We start from the raw sequence: 16,449 nt of genomic DNA on the forward strand, positions 1-16,449 counted from the left end.
ATACACTCTGCTAAGCATCATGTCACCATCTACAGTCCTTCCCCTTCAGATTTTTTCATTTCTTGCATAATTCAAGGCCACCGTGTTTCATGGATGCACCTTTGCATCAAATGGAAAATGAATATTGATTTACACAGATTTCCTTGCACACCATTAGTTTGTACTAATTTACATGACACAAGAGTGTCACATGATTTTAAAATAAGTGGGAAAAAAAATCTAATTTTCCAAATTAAAAGAATAAAACAACATGATTGTTTTTGTTGAATAAACCCAGAAACCTGAGGCCGAATCATTTCACTTAACAAGGTTTTATTAGCAAATGTTAAAAAAAAAACAAAGACCAAATGCCAAAAATTGGAACGACAACAGATTAACTTTATGAGTAGTGGAGCAAGAACTGATATCACTTATCTGACAGAACAAACTAAGGAAAAGACATAAATTTGCTGGACATGAATTTGTGTGTAAAACTGTTTAGTTCGGGCCAAAGTAGTCGACCACGCCGTTGCCTTTACGACCATCGAAGAAGAAGAAGTTGCGGTGAGGAGGGTCTCTTTGGGAGAGAGCCTGAAGGGAGACAGAGAGAGAGAAAACACGTCAGCACACAGAGTCATTGAGTCCAGTCAGGTGTCTGAGAGGACACATCTTTATGTCTGAATGCTCTTTCATGCTTTTATCTTGTAGAAAGTCCTCTTTGCTGATATGTGTTGTTTAGTACATGGAGATCAGAACTCTGAACAACGGTTCAGTCAGACTGACGACAGAAAGAGACAAAGATCCTCTGAGCAGCAGCTGAATAAGAACAGAATAAATCAGTCGTTGGAGAAACAAACTGATTTAAAACAGGAACAGCTTCCTGTTTCAGTGTCAAGTGTTAAGAACAAGCTGGAATATTAACAGGCAAAACTATTTCAAATGCAAATAAAACATTTGGTGTAATGATAAAAAAAATAAAAACAGCTGATTACAAACTTGACGGTAGTGCACACAGTAAATAAGTAATCACTCTGACCGCCACACAATATTTTGGCAGGTAACTGTTCACTTTGTGAACTAAGAAAGAATCAATTTAATGCCAGTTTTCTAGTTTTCTTAGAGCCAGCAGACACACACACACACACACACACACACACACACACCCGTCACGCTTTAAGAAGTTGCATCGGCGAGGCGAGCTCAGTGAAATCAGTCAGATTCACCCGGCGAGACATCAGTCGGCCAGTTGCAGCGGGTTTCATCATCACCTCCATCATCATAGAGATGGCAGGTTGGCCTTGTGCCAATATAATGCAGTCAGTCCTCTCCCTCTAATACACACACACACACACACACACACACACACACACACACACACACACACACACACACACACACACACACACACACACACACACACACACACACACACACACACACACACACACACACACACACACACACACTTACCCTGACCTGAACTCCTGTTACCTCAGCTCACCGTGCACGCAGCTCAGAAAGAGATGGTTTCTAATTAGCTCAGTAGAATCTTATTCAGGTCATGCACTGAAGAAACAGCCCAATCTCTCTCTCCGTTTACACACACGCACTAAATAATGATACTGTTTTTATCTGAGACATGAATCCTAACGACCTCAGTGACCGCGTCTGTGAATCCCATTTGAAGTTCCAGATCAAAATCTTTTTAATAAATGATCTCGAGTCCTTTTTTTAGCTGAAATTCAACAAAAACAAAGTCACTGAATTCAAAACAGGCACATTTAGAGGATTCATGTGTTACTCGAGATCTCTTCACTTTAAGAACTCGTGGTGGAACTGATCCGTCTGGATTATCAGAAAACTTTAAGCACTGATGCATCTTCATAACTCTAAAGTTGATTAATAATAAATAACAGCGCTGGCTACAGGATGCACTAATATCCTTATGTTTTTATCTGTACTGTATATATTCATTTATACATCTTTATATTTATAATTTCTATTAATTTCCAGTGAAGTTGGCGGTTCAAATGTTTTACTTCAACTGTGACTCAATACTTAGAGCCCAGTTCAACTCATCATTTTGGATCACTGATGCTTTTGTGGCCTGGAAAACAAATTCAACATCATCTCATTCAACCCGCCATGCAACACTGTGAGGACGTCAACTAAATGAAGTCTGAATCATTTCTCCCTTCAAAACTATTTCAGATGTAAATAAAACATTTGGTGTCCGGATTAAGCTGCTTTTATCGCCGTTAAAATAGTCATTATTCAAGTTAAGAAGAGAAACATCGATGTAACAAATGAACGGTAGTGTACATAGTAATCAAGTAATCAGTCATAACGCCACAAAATATACGGCCAGGTCAAATTGTGAACTAAGTGAAAATACATCTCAAGTCTTTTTTGCTGAAATTCAACTAAAAACAAGTTGGTTGGCAGTAAAGAAGTTGGCAGTAAAGTGTATTGTTCAATATCTCTGCCACACACTGTCACAGCCCATTGGCAGAGATCTAAGACAACAATGTTTGTGTACGTTCAGGGTTCAAACCGCTTCTTTTAAGAGTAGAATTTAAGCATTTTCAAGCTCTCTAAACACAAAACGTTCAGACTCTCGAAGCCTTTATCACCACATCTAAATTCATACTATAAGTGCAAATGTACATTTTTTAAATACCCACAGCATTTTACCAGCTGTTCATGTTAAAATGATTGTATGTTCTGATCCTGATTATGTAACGCTGAGCTGGCTCTGGTGAGACAACGAGAACATATGACGACGTGACTGTTTCATTTGGAATATCGAAAGACTTTTTGGTGAGCGATCGTGTATGAAAATGAAACGCAACATTATGAGTATGTTCCAGTTCAAGCACATTCACAACCGTGAAAACATTTTCCAGACTTTGTACGAACCCACGTGTATGAAAGGAACATTGTCCAATATTATCATTATGAAATATCAATGAGTGATTTATGTTGTTCAGCTCGAGGACTTTATAAATCAATCCCCCCTTTCTGAGGGGCTTCTGCCAGGAGCGTCACACTGAGTTTGGCTGTGGTCACAGTGACAACCCTCCTCCTGCACAGAGAAGAGTCTCTCTGAAGCCGACCCAGATAACCAGCTGAGCGGCCACCTGTCAGCTGACCGACTCCCTCACACACCACTTTCTCCATCGTTCACCGCGGCGGAGTGAATATCGTGAGACGGCATCGATAACGTTAACCTCTGCAGATCGTTTCCCGGAGTTACGAGGCTCCTTTTAATGTTTACATGCTCACCTTGACAACTTCCTGTCCCAGAACTCCTCCCACGACGGCGCACACCGGAGACATCTCGGAGAAGCAGTAGCTGAGGACAAAAGAAAAGTGTGACGTTGATGACAAACAAAGTTAAATGTAAAAAAAAAAGAAATACCTCCATCTGGAGCCCTGCTAGTGAGCCAACCAAAACGTCAATAATCCCCTCCCACAGATGTAGACAAACTGGGTTAATGTCGGGCGGATCTGCCGAGTGAAGCCAAGTGTCTTAAAAATTGCATTCTCTCTACTGACCAGCAGGGGGAGACTCCTCTGGTTGTATAGAAGTCTATGAGAAAATGACTACTTCTCTCTTGATTTATTCCCTCAGTAAACATTGTAAACATGAGTTTATGGTCTCAATCTCTAGTTTCACGTCTTCTTCAATACAGCATGATGTTCATTTAGTAAATTATGGTCCATTTAGAGTCAAACAGACCATAAAGCAGAGTATGCTTTAGGGCGGGGCTACTGTGATTGACAGGTTGTAGTAGCTACCAGAGTCGTATACGGCGTCTCTACGTCACTCCTCCGCATTCCAAATATAGTAACTTCTGTTTATTAGCTGCAAAAAACAACATGGCGGCGGCCGTACTCCAAGATGGCGACGGCCAAATCGCCGAACTCGAGGCTTCATAACAGCAGACCACAAACCAATGGGTGACGTCACGGTGACTACGTCCACTTCTTATGTACAGTCTGTGTGTAATGTGAAAGTTATTCAGTCTCCAAAACCCAGTTTGAAAGCGATTGAGGCCACAGTCTTTGTGGAAATAATAACACAGACGTGCCGCTTCTGTGTGGATGTGAAAGTGCAGTAATTGATCGATCAGTCCAGATTTTCTTGCATTGCAATACGCTGAAACACATCATTTCATAGAAATCTGAAACATGAATTTTTAAAAGTGGAATTTGGGCCATAAAAAAAAGTAAGGAGTACACAGCTATTACACTGTATTGTTGGTGTCGGGGCAATTTGGTGAAAATATGTTTTAAAAATGGACTTCATCTTGTTGAAAAGTGTAGGTTTGAACATTTATCTCAATGGCATTTCTCTGGATGCATTTCCAACATGTAACCGGATCGACACATATTTCTTGGTGAAAGCAGTTCAAAATAGGAATGTGTATATATATGTATGTTTTATATTAAAACTCAAGGACACTTCCAACAGGACATATGGGTGCTGTGGGGTGTTGCTGGATCCTACAGCCTCCATTTCCGATCCGAGCTAATTCTTCATTCAACGTGTCACTTGTCTAAAACTAAAGTCACAAGAGGCGCGAGGACGCATTTTATACCTGATGAAGTCATCATTCAGGAGGTCAGCGCTCACTGCCAAGGCCTCCAGGACGTCGTCCCGGATCTGTCTCAGGAGCCGGCTGTCCTCTGGGTAGGACTGCGGGTCGGGGTCGCGGCCTTTGTCGGTGCGAAACTTCAACAGAACTGCGGAGACGGGAGGAACGTGAACAGAACGGAGACGGTTAAGAGGCTGGAAACAAATTGTTTCCATATAATCTATTGCACCTTTTGCCATTCGTAATTTCATCACGCTGTCAAGGGACTTCCACAGTGAATTATCATCTCATGGAACGACAACATCTTATCTCTGAAACAGGATCAGATCTGAGTGCGGTTGCGCCGTGAACCGCTTCATCCGATTAGGGCCCCACGTTCCCCCGCAACAAATTCAAAGAGAGTGAACACACAGACTGCCAAGACGCACACAGACACCTACACATGTTCAGTGAGGAAAATATTAGGGTGAGGGGGGGGAAAAAAAACTAAACTCTTTCCTGTGTCTAAGAGTCGGCTGCATGACTGATTGAGAAATGAACAATCAGAGGCGTGCACATTATTTTGGTCATGAGCAAAATTTCAAATAACCGACACCAGCTCCAACTGTGCCACACATCAACACTTCGCCCCCGTATTTCCTGTTCATCCATTAACTTAAACCGCATGAGGAAGTCAAGTCCTCCCACGGCCATTTCCACCAGCGTGACATGCACACGCACGCACACACACACACACACACACACACACACACACACACACACACACACACACACACACACACACACACACACACACACACACACACACACACACACACACACACACACACACACACACACACACACACACAGGCAATGAATCACTTTTGCACCTCGGCTCTGCTCTTTAAAATCAGTGAAGTTGGCGTTGGCAAAAAAAAAGAAAGTAAAGAGACTGGCACAAAATGGCATCACTCAGAATTGCGCCAGGCAGGAAAACCTACACATGTAGTCGTGATACGCAATAGTCTTCAGATTAAAGTCGAGGGAGATGGCCCTTTGCGTCAAACAGATTTTTTTTCCCGTGTATCAACGCAAAATCTGTACAAAGAGAGTTCTTGTGTATTTGGCAGAAGTGTTTTTGAGGAGGACTTATATTATTCTGTATTTGTATATATTGTGATATAAAAAATCTTCTGTTTCTGCTTTGTCCAAATATTTAAGTCATCTTCTCTCTTGCACTTTAAAAAAAAAAGGGGTTTTAAGTAGATCAGAGATACTAATGATAAAAAGCACACACACACACACACACACACACACACACAGTCGCGCTTCAGATCACCCGACTGTTCCTAGTCAGACAGGAAGCAGTTGTAACAGAGGAAGAGCCACTTCCTCATCGGTCGCCCAAAAACAAAAAAACCGCTAGCTCCAATTATAGAAACAGCGGAGGAATAATAACACTGCCTCCTGTGTGACGTTCACTCAATAAAACAACAACTGTTTCCACTCAGAGTGCCGACTGAAGGCAGGGGCGAGGCTACCGCTTCAGAGCCTTTTGTCAGAGAGGGCAGTTGCTGTATTAGACTGAAGGTCACGGCGCCTGTCACACACCCGACATGCACCGGCCAAGAAGCATTCAGATCCTAAACTTAAGTACAAGTGCTAATCCCACGAGTGACACACTGCACATCAGCAGCTGGCTGGTATTGTGTTACGTTGTCATTGTTGTTATCTGATGTGATTTTAAACTTCAAATTTGCTTTAGGTGCGTCAGTGATGAAGGCTGATATTTTATTTATTTTAACTAGAGCATTATGCCAATATATCATAGCATCTGATTGCCTCTGTCCATACATGTGGAGAAGTTGTAGTGTATCGCTGTTAAATACAATATAAGTCCTCCGCTAGAGTCTCATCGTCTGAAGAACCACGTTTTCAAGAAGTTTACATAAAGAAAACATGTCATATTTGGACAGATGTTATGACTTTCTAAAAATTCCCATCATACCCGTTTCCTAAATGATGCTTTCAGGGTACAGGTTATTTATAGTCGTGTTTTTATTCAAACTGACATCGTTTAACAACTTTTATCAAATAAGTAACGATCTTTGTGACTTACAATGTAGTCGTTTTGTTTTCTTACTTATTGCAAAAAGAGTAAAGTCTACCTGAGCAGAGAATGAGGTCGCTCACCCTCTGTGTGTGTGTGTGTGTGTGTGTGTTGTTATCAGAGCTTCCGGTTCCCCCTCAGGTAAACACCGTTAGCTCTGTTAGCACTGATGCGATAGTTTGTACCGTTAGCACCATTAATCTCATATAATGCACGTTCAAATAGGACATGAACGTGCATCTAGTGTTTGAGACCTGTGCATCCTGTCAAAGTCTAACAGAATTGTTCATGTTCAAGTGTGAATGTTCAACATTCAACTGTGCACCTAATACCCATTTTCTGGTTACTTCCTGCTGGTGTGTGCTTGTCGTCATGCGGTGATGTCGGGCTGTTCTCTGCTCTACGCTCAGTGCACATGACTGGCCATGGACAGCCTGTGATGGAAACTAGCATGCAGTGTGTGGGGATGTTGCAGGGCCAGGTGACAAGAGGGACAATAACAACTCTTAAAGAGAAGGTCATCAGATACCGTAAATAACCTGAAAAACAGGAAGGAACATTTCAGATTTACTTAAAGGGTCAAAGTGTTCCTTTGGATTTGATGGTTCCTAAACATTTTAAACCACAACGACATATTTGGGTTTGACATTTTAACCGTTTGCCCTTCTCCCCTGATCGACATTTAACTGACTTTATGGACATGATTTTTGGAACCAGTGACTTTGCATGTTCACGGTCGGCGTTTCAGTCTCGCTGCGGGGTCCCTACGCATTTTCAGTTTCAAATTTCTATTCTTTTTTAGACCTTTCGGAATTCTTTGCTATATTTGATCAATTCTCTGTATGGAAATTCTGTTTGTGTCCTGCCTCCTACACAGAAATGTCACAAGACCTCTCGTGGGCTCCACCGCTTGTTATCCCTTTTAAATCATCAAAATAAAAATCTCATAATGAAACTACAGTTTCGCAACAAATGGGAATCCCTCAAAACATTTTTTTACAAAGTCTAAAATTCTTAGAAAACACTTCAATATTTGTCATTTAATAGAATGAAATGGTAAAATGTAAAGGTAGAGCGGCCTCCAATTCAAAAATAACCCCTCTAAAGAGCTTAGCTTCAATTTCAAAACTTTTTAAAATCTAGAAAATCTACTTTCTGCGGTTGTAACTACTAATTATTTTCATTAATTATTAGTTTGTACTGACTTTATTTACCTTTAGTTGATTAATTGCTTAAAATGCAAACACCCATCAGTAGTTTCCAGAGCTCACAGTATTTAAACGTCTGAAAATTGATTATTGTTTCTGACAAAGAAAAAACAACAACAAAAGGTTTTGAATTCGAAATGACACGAATCCCAGAAAATGCTAACTTGAAAATTTAGAACCGGTTTCCACGAAAACGTTGACTTTATGAAATGAGGCTTTAAGTACCGTGAAGCAGGAAGTAGTCCACTGGTGTTCTCTTCATCCCGGCTTTGGCCTTCTCAGTTGTCCAGTCGACCTCCAGAGCTTCCTTCAGAGGGCAGAAACTGGCCGTCTGATTGGTTTAGAGAATATAAAAACGTAACGTCAATAAGAGATGTATTAATTGATTCATTGCTTATCTTAGGACAAATAAAATGACAGTCTGGTGGTCATTTGTATAGATATCATGTATATACATTTTCTTATTTTGGACTTTTTATAAAATAAGGAAATAAGACTCACACTTCACAAATAATCATGTTTTTTTCCTATTTTGTGTAATTTTCTTAATGTGTTCCAATTTCCCCCCCATTCCCGACATGTTTGGTGTCCACCTAAAGAAAGTCATTTTATTCACCACTCAAACAGTTGTTCCTTTGAGCCAAATAGATGGAAATGATCTTCATATCGGACAGTTCTTTATATCAGTTTAGTTTGTTTAATGTGTTTAAAGACGTTCTCATTGACCTTTTTCACCATGGTGGTCTCGTTGGGGTCGACTTTGGCCTTCTTCGCCTCCGGACCGTCGTTAGAACTTCCGGTCGGTTTGACCAGTTTTGGTTTCTCCCTAAAAAGAGAGAGAGAGAGAGAGAGAGAGAGAGAGAGAGAGTCAGCCTTACATTAGATAAAGTCTGTTCATTTACATACACACAAACAACTATTTCACTCATTCTAGCTGCAGCGTAATAGAATTTGACCTACAATTAACTAATTGCAGTTCAACTTGTCAAATAATGCCATGAAACCAGATAGTTAGTAATTAAAATGAAAACACTTAATTAATTCCATCAGGAAATATTGAAATTATATTTTTAAAGTCAATTTTAAACCTAACTTTCACCAAACTAAAATCCCATTTGGACACCACTTCGATAGCGCATACAAACGTATCAAAGGCAAAGTTTAGTGATGTAATGTCAACCGTTAGCATGGATGCGTCCAGATGGCAGAGCAGAGAGTACAAGTGTGCAGCGCGAACACTGCCGTGTAGAGCTGGGTGATATATATCGATATGAGACAAGATGCTTTCTGGGATTTGTAGTTGTCGCACAATAATAATAATAATAATAATAATAATGGTAATAAACTGGAGCTTAAATGTTGAAAATCTCAGTTACAGTTAAGTGACACAATTCACTGACTGTTATAACAACCAGTAACATGCATCCGCAAAATATAATCAGTTATCAGACGCCCCATTCAGACTTCACTGGGATTTTAACATCACCTGCTCTCCTCAGTGGTGTTAATGCTATCGGCAGCGCTTAATATGGGTCATTTTTAATTCCCACACCAGTACTAATTACAACTATTACCTCCTGTTAACCAGCAGACCCGCTGGTCCTCCTGTACTTTAAATCCCGTCCTTCTACGTCAGAGCTTTTTTCCGTGGTAAGAGCGGCTCGTCTTTCTACTTTATCTCTTTTAATCAGCTCAGTGTGATATTTGATATTTGTGTGAACATGGAAGGAGTCAAAAATGTTTTTGAAATCTGGTTGACGGTTAATGCGTCTACATAAAAGGCCTGTGTGTGAACCAACACAACGGCGGTATCGTCATGTGGCTTTGACCTGCAGAGTGTCACAGTGTTACAGACCACATCCTGTAATTTCACGGTGGTTCAAATCAGGAACAAAGAGTTACGTTTCAGAGCAGCGGTGAATGTTTTCTCTTTTCTGTGCTCATTCTTGTGTCTTTTGACATTCTGTTTGCTGATATGGTAAAGACGCATGGCAATACAATGTGTTGCTGTCTTGGACGGTGCTTCACAATGAAAACACTTTTTGATATCGCTGAAAATAATCTCTACTGCAGTGCTCTGGAGCAAGGCACTTGTCCCGCAGGCAGCAGCTCCCTCACTTCGAATTGTCGTCGGCCTGCACTTACTCAACGTATTTGTGCTCTTTTCCGAGGTTAGAGAACATGTAGCCGTAGTAACCATAGACGTCCCCACAGAAGACCTTGATGTTGTGCTTAGAACAGAGCTGGTCGACCCGCACCATCAGGTCTCTGGAGCAGCCTGTCAGACACACCTGAGGGAGAAAAGGAACAAACACAGGGACCTCTGGTCAAATGGTTGCCTGATCAATTACCAGTAATGCCAAAGTGCTTCTGAGCAACAGCAGCTGACCCTTCATGCTGCAGGCACGCCAACAAATACCCATCGTTTTACAAATACACTCACTACAGTACAAACCATGTTGCATGAGTGAACTCAGCCTTTTCTCCGTCACCGTTAATCTGTAAATAAAGATATATTTGCAGCGTCTGTGTCCTACAATAAAACGTCAATAGAGGATTTAATCCAAGGCGAGAGTGAACTGTGAAACAATTAGCTCCATCCCAGTAAAGCAAATAGCTTGTTTGCATATAAAGAAAGCGCAACAAAAATCCTCTTTCTGCAAATATTAAAATGCCACGTTTGTGCAGAGATGGACCGCTGGATGAGACCCTTCCTGTCAACAAGTACTGTTTACATCTCAAGAATTTGCATTTCCTCCACCTTTCAGCACCTTTAATCTCTACAAATTTCAATGCATGAAACTGAACTCCCGCTGCGTTTGGTCCGTCGGACATCTCCTCCTCCTCTACCACGCTTTGTTTTTGTGCCGTCATTTCCATTAACACAGAAAAAACGCTTGCAATAACAAAAAAAGATCAGACGGTAATTGTTGTCTTGCTTTGAATCCCTGAGGGACAGACAGACATCTAAACAAAAAAACGAATAGGTTTCAGCCTGCTCAATTCTTGGAAACGGCTGACCGGCTGCCAAACCGAGTGAGACACACCTACTGCAGCAGCCACAGCAGCATCTAGTGATAGCCGGCCTCCCTCGACAAAACCACCAAAGGAGGCTAAAGAGAACACGGTGTTCCACGGTGAAAGCAGGGTGGGCTGGTGTCTGAATGTAAACAACTGACCGCTGGGCTGGGTCCACCTTATCCTGCCGGCCCAGTCCAGCACGCCCCAAACCCCCTCAGCCCACTGATAAGAGTCCCACATGGCAGCAAGCAGACCAGGGCCAAGGACCAGTGCTCCCAGTGTTTACAGCAGGACGTCGCCATCGGGAACATTTTACGAAGGGCTGAAAACTAATTCTATCGGTCAAGTCAAAACTAAATGTCACACTTTTGAATCTTTCTTTCACAAAGTGCAACAACGTTAGAAGGACTCCTTGAACAGCCTGGTGGATGCACAACATCAGCCGTTAACCTCCACCTGTATAAATGACTTGCTTACAAATATTTGACCGCAGAGCACGCGAGTGATTAGAGCATCAGAAAGACAGCAACGCTGGAATCTCCATTTTTTTAATGAAAAAAGCAAAAACAACCTGCTTCCTTAATGAGAATCTACTCTGCAGTCCTAGACGCTGACATGGTCGTCAGCGTCAGTATTGATCAATACTGGATATTTCACATGAGATCTTGTTTTTTTTCTTTGTTTTTTGGAAAAAGGTGACTTCAATGCACCAATGACAATTATTAAATATATAAAAATCAGAATCTGTCTGTGATGCAGGCCCTGTTAAGCTGATTAGTTATTTATAATCTCTATGTATGTGTGTATATACACACACACACACACACATAGCCTGTCCTGGTGTATTGTAGGTAGTATTTTCTAGTTAGTAGTAGTGAGTCAGCTGTACTCTGCAAGTACCCAGATGGACGGCATGTTTTTTTCCGATTGTATGTCCTCCCTCAGTAATTAGGCCTCTCATATGAAAACTGTGACCGCAGTCCAACCGCTCCACTTTAATCACCCTCCATCTCCCCGCTGAGCCACACACAGACCCCTCCCCCCCTTCCGTTTTCCATTTTTATCTCAAGCTTTTTTAATTTGTCCTGCCTCCTCTCTCTCTCTCCTATCCTCTCATCTTCCCTCCTTCTGTCCTACTAACATCCATCTCATCCCGTCCTCACTTCACTACTGTATGTCTCGCCGCTATCTTCCTCCCCGCTCCCCTCACTCAGCACCCCCAGAGGGAGGAAGACCGCCGACAATTCCGACACAACAGGAGGGTAAAAAAAAAAAAAAATGCATAGTCGCCTTCAAAACTGAGATCCAGCCTGTGAGTAGAGCTGCCTGTGGAAATTAATTTATTGAAATCCATTTATTGCTGCTCACTCTAAACCCATCTGCTGGCTTAACTACAACAGCATAATCATAATTGTTTGTTACAGTTTAATGCGCAAACGCCCAGTGGGAATGACATTCCTGCAGCAGGTTGAGTTATGACACAATAAAACCTCATTTCTTCCCAACATGGAGAGTTTCTTTAACAATGTTTAAGCACATGTACACATCCATATGAAGCGTGTGTGGCTGTGTATTGTTGTGTGTGTGCGGTGTATTGTTGTCAGACATGTACGGCGCTGTGGAACAGCCGTTCTTCTACACAGTGCAGCAGGACATTGGCAGCGCTGCATTTCACACTTACTTTACTGTTCATCCAGTGTGGATGTGAAAATAAATGAAAGGCCTCATAGTCATCGTTTCATCTCAGCTTCAGAGCAAACGTTGTAAACTACAAAATACAGATTCACCATCATAAATGACATTTGGTTATTTAGATCAGATTTCATCAAGCTGCTGCAGAAAGGTGCCCATGTTTGTCTTCCAGGTCGGACTTTTTTAAATAGCCAACCGAGAAAGCTCATCCTCCACCCACTGCTGTGAACCCTACAGGACCATATAAGGCAAACACCGGCTCTCTAAATAAAAGCAGCTGTCAGCATTACCTAATGAACAGGCTAATCATATCACAAGCCAGCGGTAAGACAGACATTTGAATCAAGACAGAAAAATGTGTCCATTACGGTTCTGCCTGAAGAGTAAAGCTCAGCGCCGCTTTATGTGAACCAGGCAGGTGTTCTGTTCCTGGAGCCTGACGGAGCAGAACAAGGAGCAGCACGATGCGGGCGACGAGCGACATCTAGTGGTCAGACTGGGTGCTCAAATTAGTTTGAAGTACTTTAAGTCAAATCATATATTTTAGTTTTAAAATATCCCATTATTTTTTTCTCTTGTTCTTTTATTATTTTATTTTTTTACTTCACTGTCTGACAAACTTATTTTTTGTATCTCTGTATAATGTTAATATATTTAAATGAATACAAATTGAAATGACAAAAACAAAAATCCCATTTCTACGTCAAGTAGAGACGTCTTTCAGTCTAAGATTGAGTTTCTTTAATCAATGAATTTAATAACTCTAATTTCCACTCACCGCATCATATTTCAGGAAGAAGTCGTCTGGCTTGTCTTCGACTCGGTCCGGGTCTGCGCGGACCTCCACCATGGGGTTGAGGTTCTGCCCTCGCTCCAGAGAGGCCAGGGCTCGATTCTGACCCCGAGCCGTCACCGGAACCAGGAACTGAGCTCGACACGACTCCTCCGTCACCTGGTGGGCCACAGGAGAGGAGAGGAGGGGGGGGGGGGACAAACATTCAGGGGAACATTTTCCTCCATTGGAAATTCTACATTTCCATTATTTGAAAATATATACATTTTTCAAACATTACACAGGTTCACAAATACATGTATGCTGTGGAGTAAATGTTCACATGAAGCCAGAATTAAGCTCTTATTGTAATGTTACCACAACAAACCTTAATGCAAACTAGCTGGTTTGTTTCTTTACTGAAAGTAAAAATCATTACTTTGCCACCGGCCCCATCTAGTGGACATACAGTACACATACAGCACAACAAAGACTGGCCATTATTTCTACGGGCTAGGAATAGATACAGATGTTTAGTTGATATCTGAAAACAAAGATTTCTAGATTTAAACTAAAGCCCAAGTCAACCCTGTAGGCGACAGTGACCTCTGATGAGGACGGAGAAAAGAACAGGTTCTTGTGTGTGTGTGTGTGTGTGTGTGTGTGTGTGTGTGTGTGTGTGTGTGTGTGTGTGTGTGTGTGTGTGTGTGTGTGTGTGTGTGTGTGTGAGAGAGAGAGAGAGAGAGCATGGGTACCTTTTCATGATCCAGCAAAGTGAGTCCTTTAACTCCAGCCAGGATTAAGTTCTTGGCCACTTCAGCCCCCAGACCACCTAAACCAGCCAGGAGCACCCGGGACCCTCGTAATCTGTATAAAAAGAATTTAATAAAAACATGCAGAGCATATCATGATGATGAACATTTAGATTTTGTGCGCTACGGGTTTGTAACACATTAGCTGAATGACCTTTTTGAACTGCACGTCTTGTTAAAGAAAAAGAAACGTTGCACTAGAGATGCTTAAGTAAATGCGGAGAGACAAGTTCATAAACAACATACCGGTAAACCAAGATGAACTACTATTATAAGAATATAGAACAATGTGATCAGAGTGTATGAAGAAACAATCTTTGACTGAAATGGAAGTCTGATTTAAGGGTTTGTCGGAGCATTACAAGCACTGTTTTCTCCACATCACCTAATGTTCCAGAGAACTGTGTACAGACATGTCATAAATAAGTAGCGTGTATGTTACAGCTTGTCTGGGTCCAGACCTTTGAATCCGCAAATCATTTTACACGACAAATCATTTTACATATATGGCAATATGGCCCGACATCATAGGCTAGTTCTGTCCTACGCTCAGACTGTGAGTCACACTGAAGATGGAGACGGAGGGTAACGAACTGTAGTTCTGTCTGATATCAGACAATGATAACACATGAGGACATTTGAAACTGATATCCAGGCTGTTATTACAGGACAACTATGTGTACGGACAACAGTGGTGGAATGTCACTCTTGTACTTTTCTTTTCATGCCACTTTATACTTCTATGCCACTACATCTCCGAGGGAAATATTGTACTTTTAACTGCACTGCAATTATCTGGCAGCTTCAGTTACTTTACAAATTAAGATTTTTGCCCACAAACTGATGAAAAATGAATGTGAAAAATATGACGTTTCGTTCTAAATCAAAATACCCACAAGCAACTGATTTTACAATAATGCATGAATGACATTTTCCTGCTTTGACTATACTTTCAATGATTTAGGTACATTTTCCTGATTATACTGACGTACTTTTACATATTACTAATTTTCATAACAATACTTTTACTTGCAGTGGAGTATTTTTAGAGTGAGGTATTACAGCTTAGTTACGTTGTTAATTGAGGACTTTAACTTGAAATGGGACTATTTCTTTCTGATGGACAATGCAAAGATGCGGACCTGTACAAGTATCGATAATGAATACTCCCCCCACTGCCTACTCAAATATGTACTAGGTCCCCGATGTCCGTAACGTGTTGGTTAAATCGAACACTTTGGTCAGAACCGAGCAGGAGTGCAACACCTCAAACCTTCCGCTGCACCGATTAGCCTGTCGAGCTAAGTGAGCTAACTGACCTCTTCTGGGCATCCAGTCCCCACAAACGGATCTGGCGGTCGTACTGTGCCGCCTCCTCCTCGCTGATGACCGGGTCCTCCTTCTCGAACATGTCGATCATTTTGGATCACTCTAAAGACGGGGATAACGGTACAAAAGAGCCGTTTTCAGTGCAGCTACAGATGCGGTTGTTTCAAATGGCACGGCAGTCCCGCTGAATGCGCGCTGAATGATGACGTCGCCCGAACGAAACAATAGATGTGTTTTCACCGTGTTCTCGCATTTTATGTAATAATTTATGTAATTTCTCGATTTGTTTGTTGTAGGACTTTCCATTCGATTTTATATCAGACATTTCTTCATCGTCATGTTAGTTTTTAAGTTTATATTTGTCTGTAATTCTCATTTAAATATTAAAAACAGCAAGGAACTCAAATATTTCATCGCCGTTACTGGCGTGTAATACAAGATAAAATATGCATCGGTCAGTAAGCCATGCAACGTAACTTTAAACCAGTAACTATTGTTCTATATTTGGTTTCACCTTTATCACACACCGGTAGTTCAACAAGCTGACAGGGCCTACGTGTGGGTTAATTTCCCCTCAGTGTAGTCTTCTACGAACATTTTCACAGCTATTTTCTAAAAGACTAATAGCTATTTTACGTGAGTGCTGACCAGACAGCCGCACTTTATATTCTACATGGTGCCTGAACAGAGCCCTGGCCTCCAGGATAAATCTCTATGTTTACCATCGCATCAGGTGGAACTTACTATTACACATTTGCTCAACCTAAAATTGTCTAACCTTTCTCCAAAGTCCCCCTTCCCTGGCATGCCATAAAACCATTACTGGTTGTGTAACTATAACATTTCACAAGACGGGTACCGAATTTCTTGTGAGACTGAGGTGCACTGTGCTAATTTGTGTTATTGGAGCAAGTGCAACGTGAATATTAGTTGAATTGAATAC

At 41.5% G+C, this 16,449-nt stretch overlaps 1 protein-coding gene across 1 annotated transcript; it reads right to left on the minus strand.

Annotated features, from left to right (window-relative positions):
* Nucleotides 1-298: 298 nt before the first annotated feature.
* On the minus strand, nucleotides 299-15,709 carry sae1 (SUMO1 activating enzyme subunit 1). Its single transcript, XM_079166873.1, has 9 exons — nucleotides 15,497-15,709; nucleotides 14,121-14,232; nucleotides 13,372-13,545; nucleotides 10,026-10,171; nucleotides 8,607-8,706; nucleotides 8,106-8,211; nucleotides 4,584-4,728; nucleotides 3,265-3,334; nucleotides 299-570 (listed from the first exon to the last, which is right to left on the minus strand). Exons 1-9 carry the CDS (start codon nucleotides 15,595-15,597, stop codon nucleotides 478-480), a joined length of 1,047 nt encoding a protein of 348 aa, XP_079022999.1. The 5' UTR covers nucleotides 15,598-15,709; the 3' UTR covers nucleotides 299-477.
* Nucleotides 15,710-16,449: the final 740 nt, after the last annotated feature.

Source organism: Pholis gunnellus (assembly GCF_910591455.1).
Source record: "Pholis gunnellus genome assembly, chromosome: 9".
Taxonomy (NCBI): Eukaryota; Metazoa; Chordata; class Actinopteri; order Perciformes; family Pholidae; genus Pholis; species Pholis gunnellus.

What these genes read in the sequence shown, in the direction of transcription:
- sae1 (XM_079166873.1), bottom strand. Translation starts at nt 15,597, where the DNA reads ATGATCGACATGTTCGAGAAGGAGGACCCGGTCATCAGCGAGGAGGAG. An exon ending in GGACTGGATGCCCAGAAGAG is followed by an intron (nt 14,233 to 15,496) that starts GTCAGTTAGCTC and finishes CTTTTTATACAG; the next exon opens with ATTACGAGGGTCCCGGGTGC. An exon ending in CTTTGCTGGATCATGAAAAG is followed by an intron (nt 13,546 to 14,120) that starts GTACCCATGCTC and finishes GTGGCCCACCAG; the next exon opens with GTGACGGAGGAGTCGTGTCG.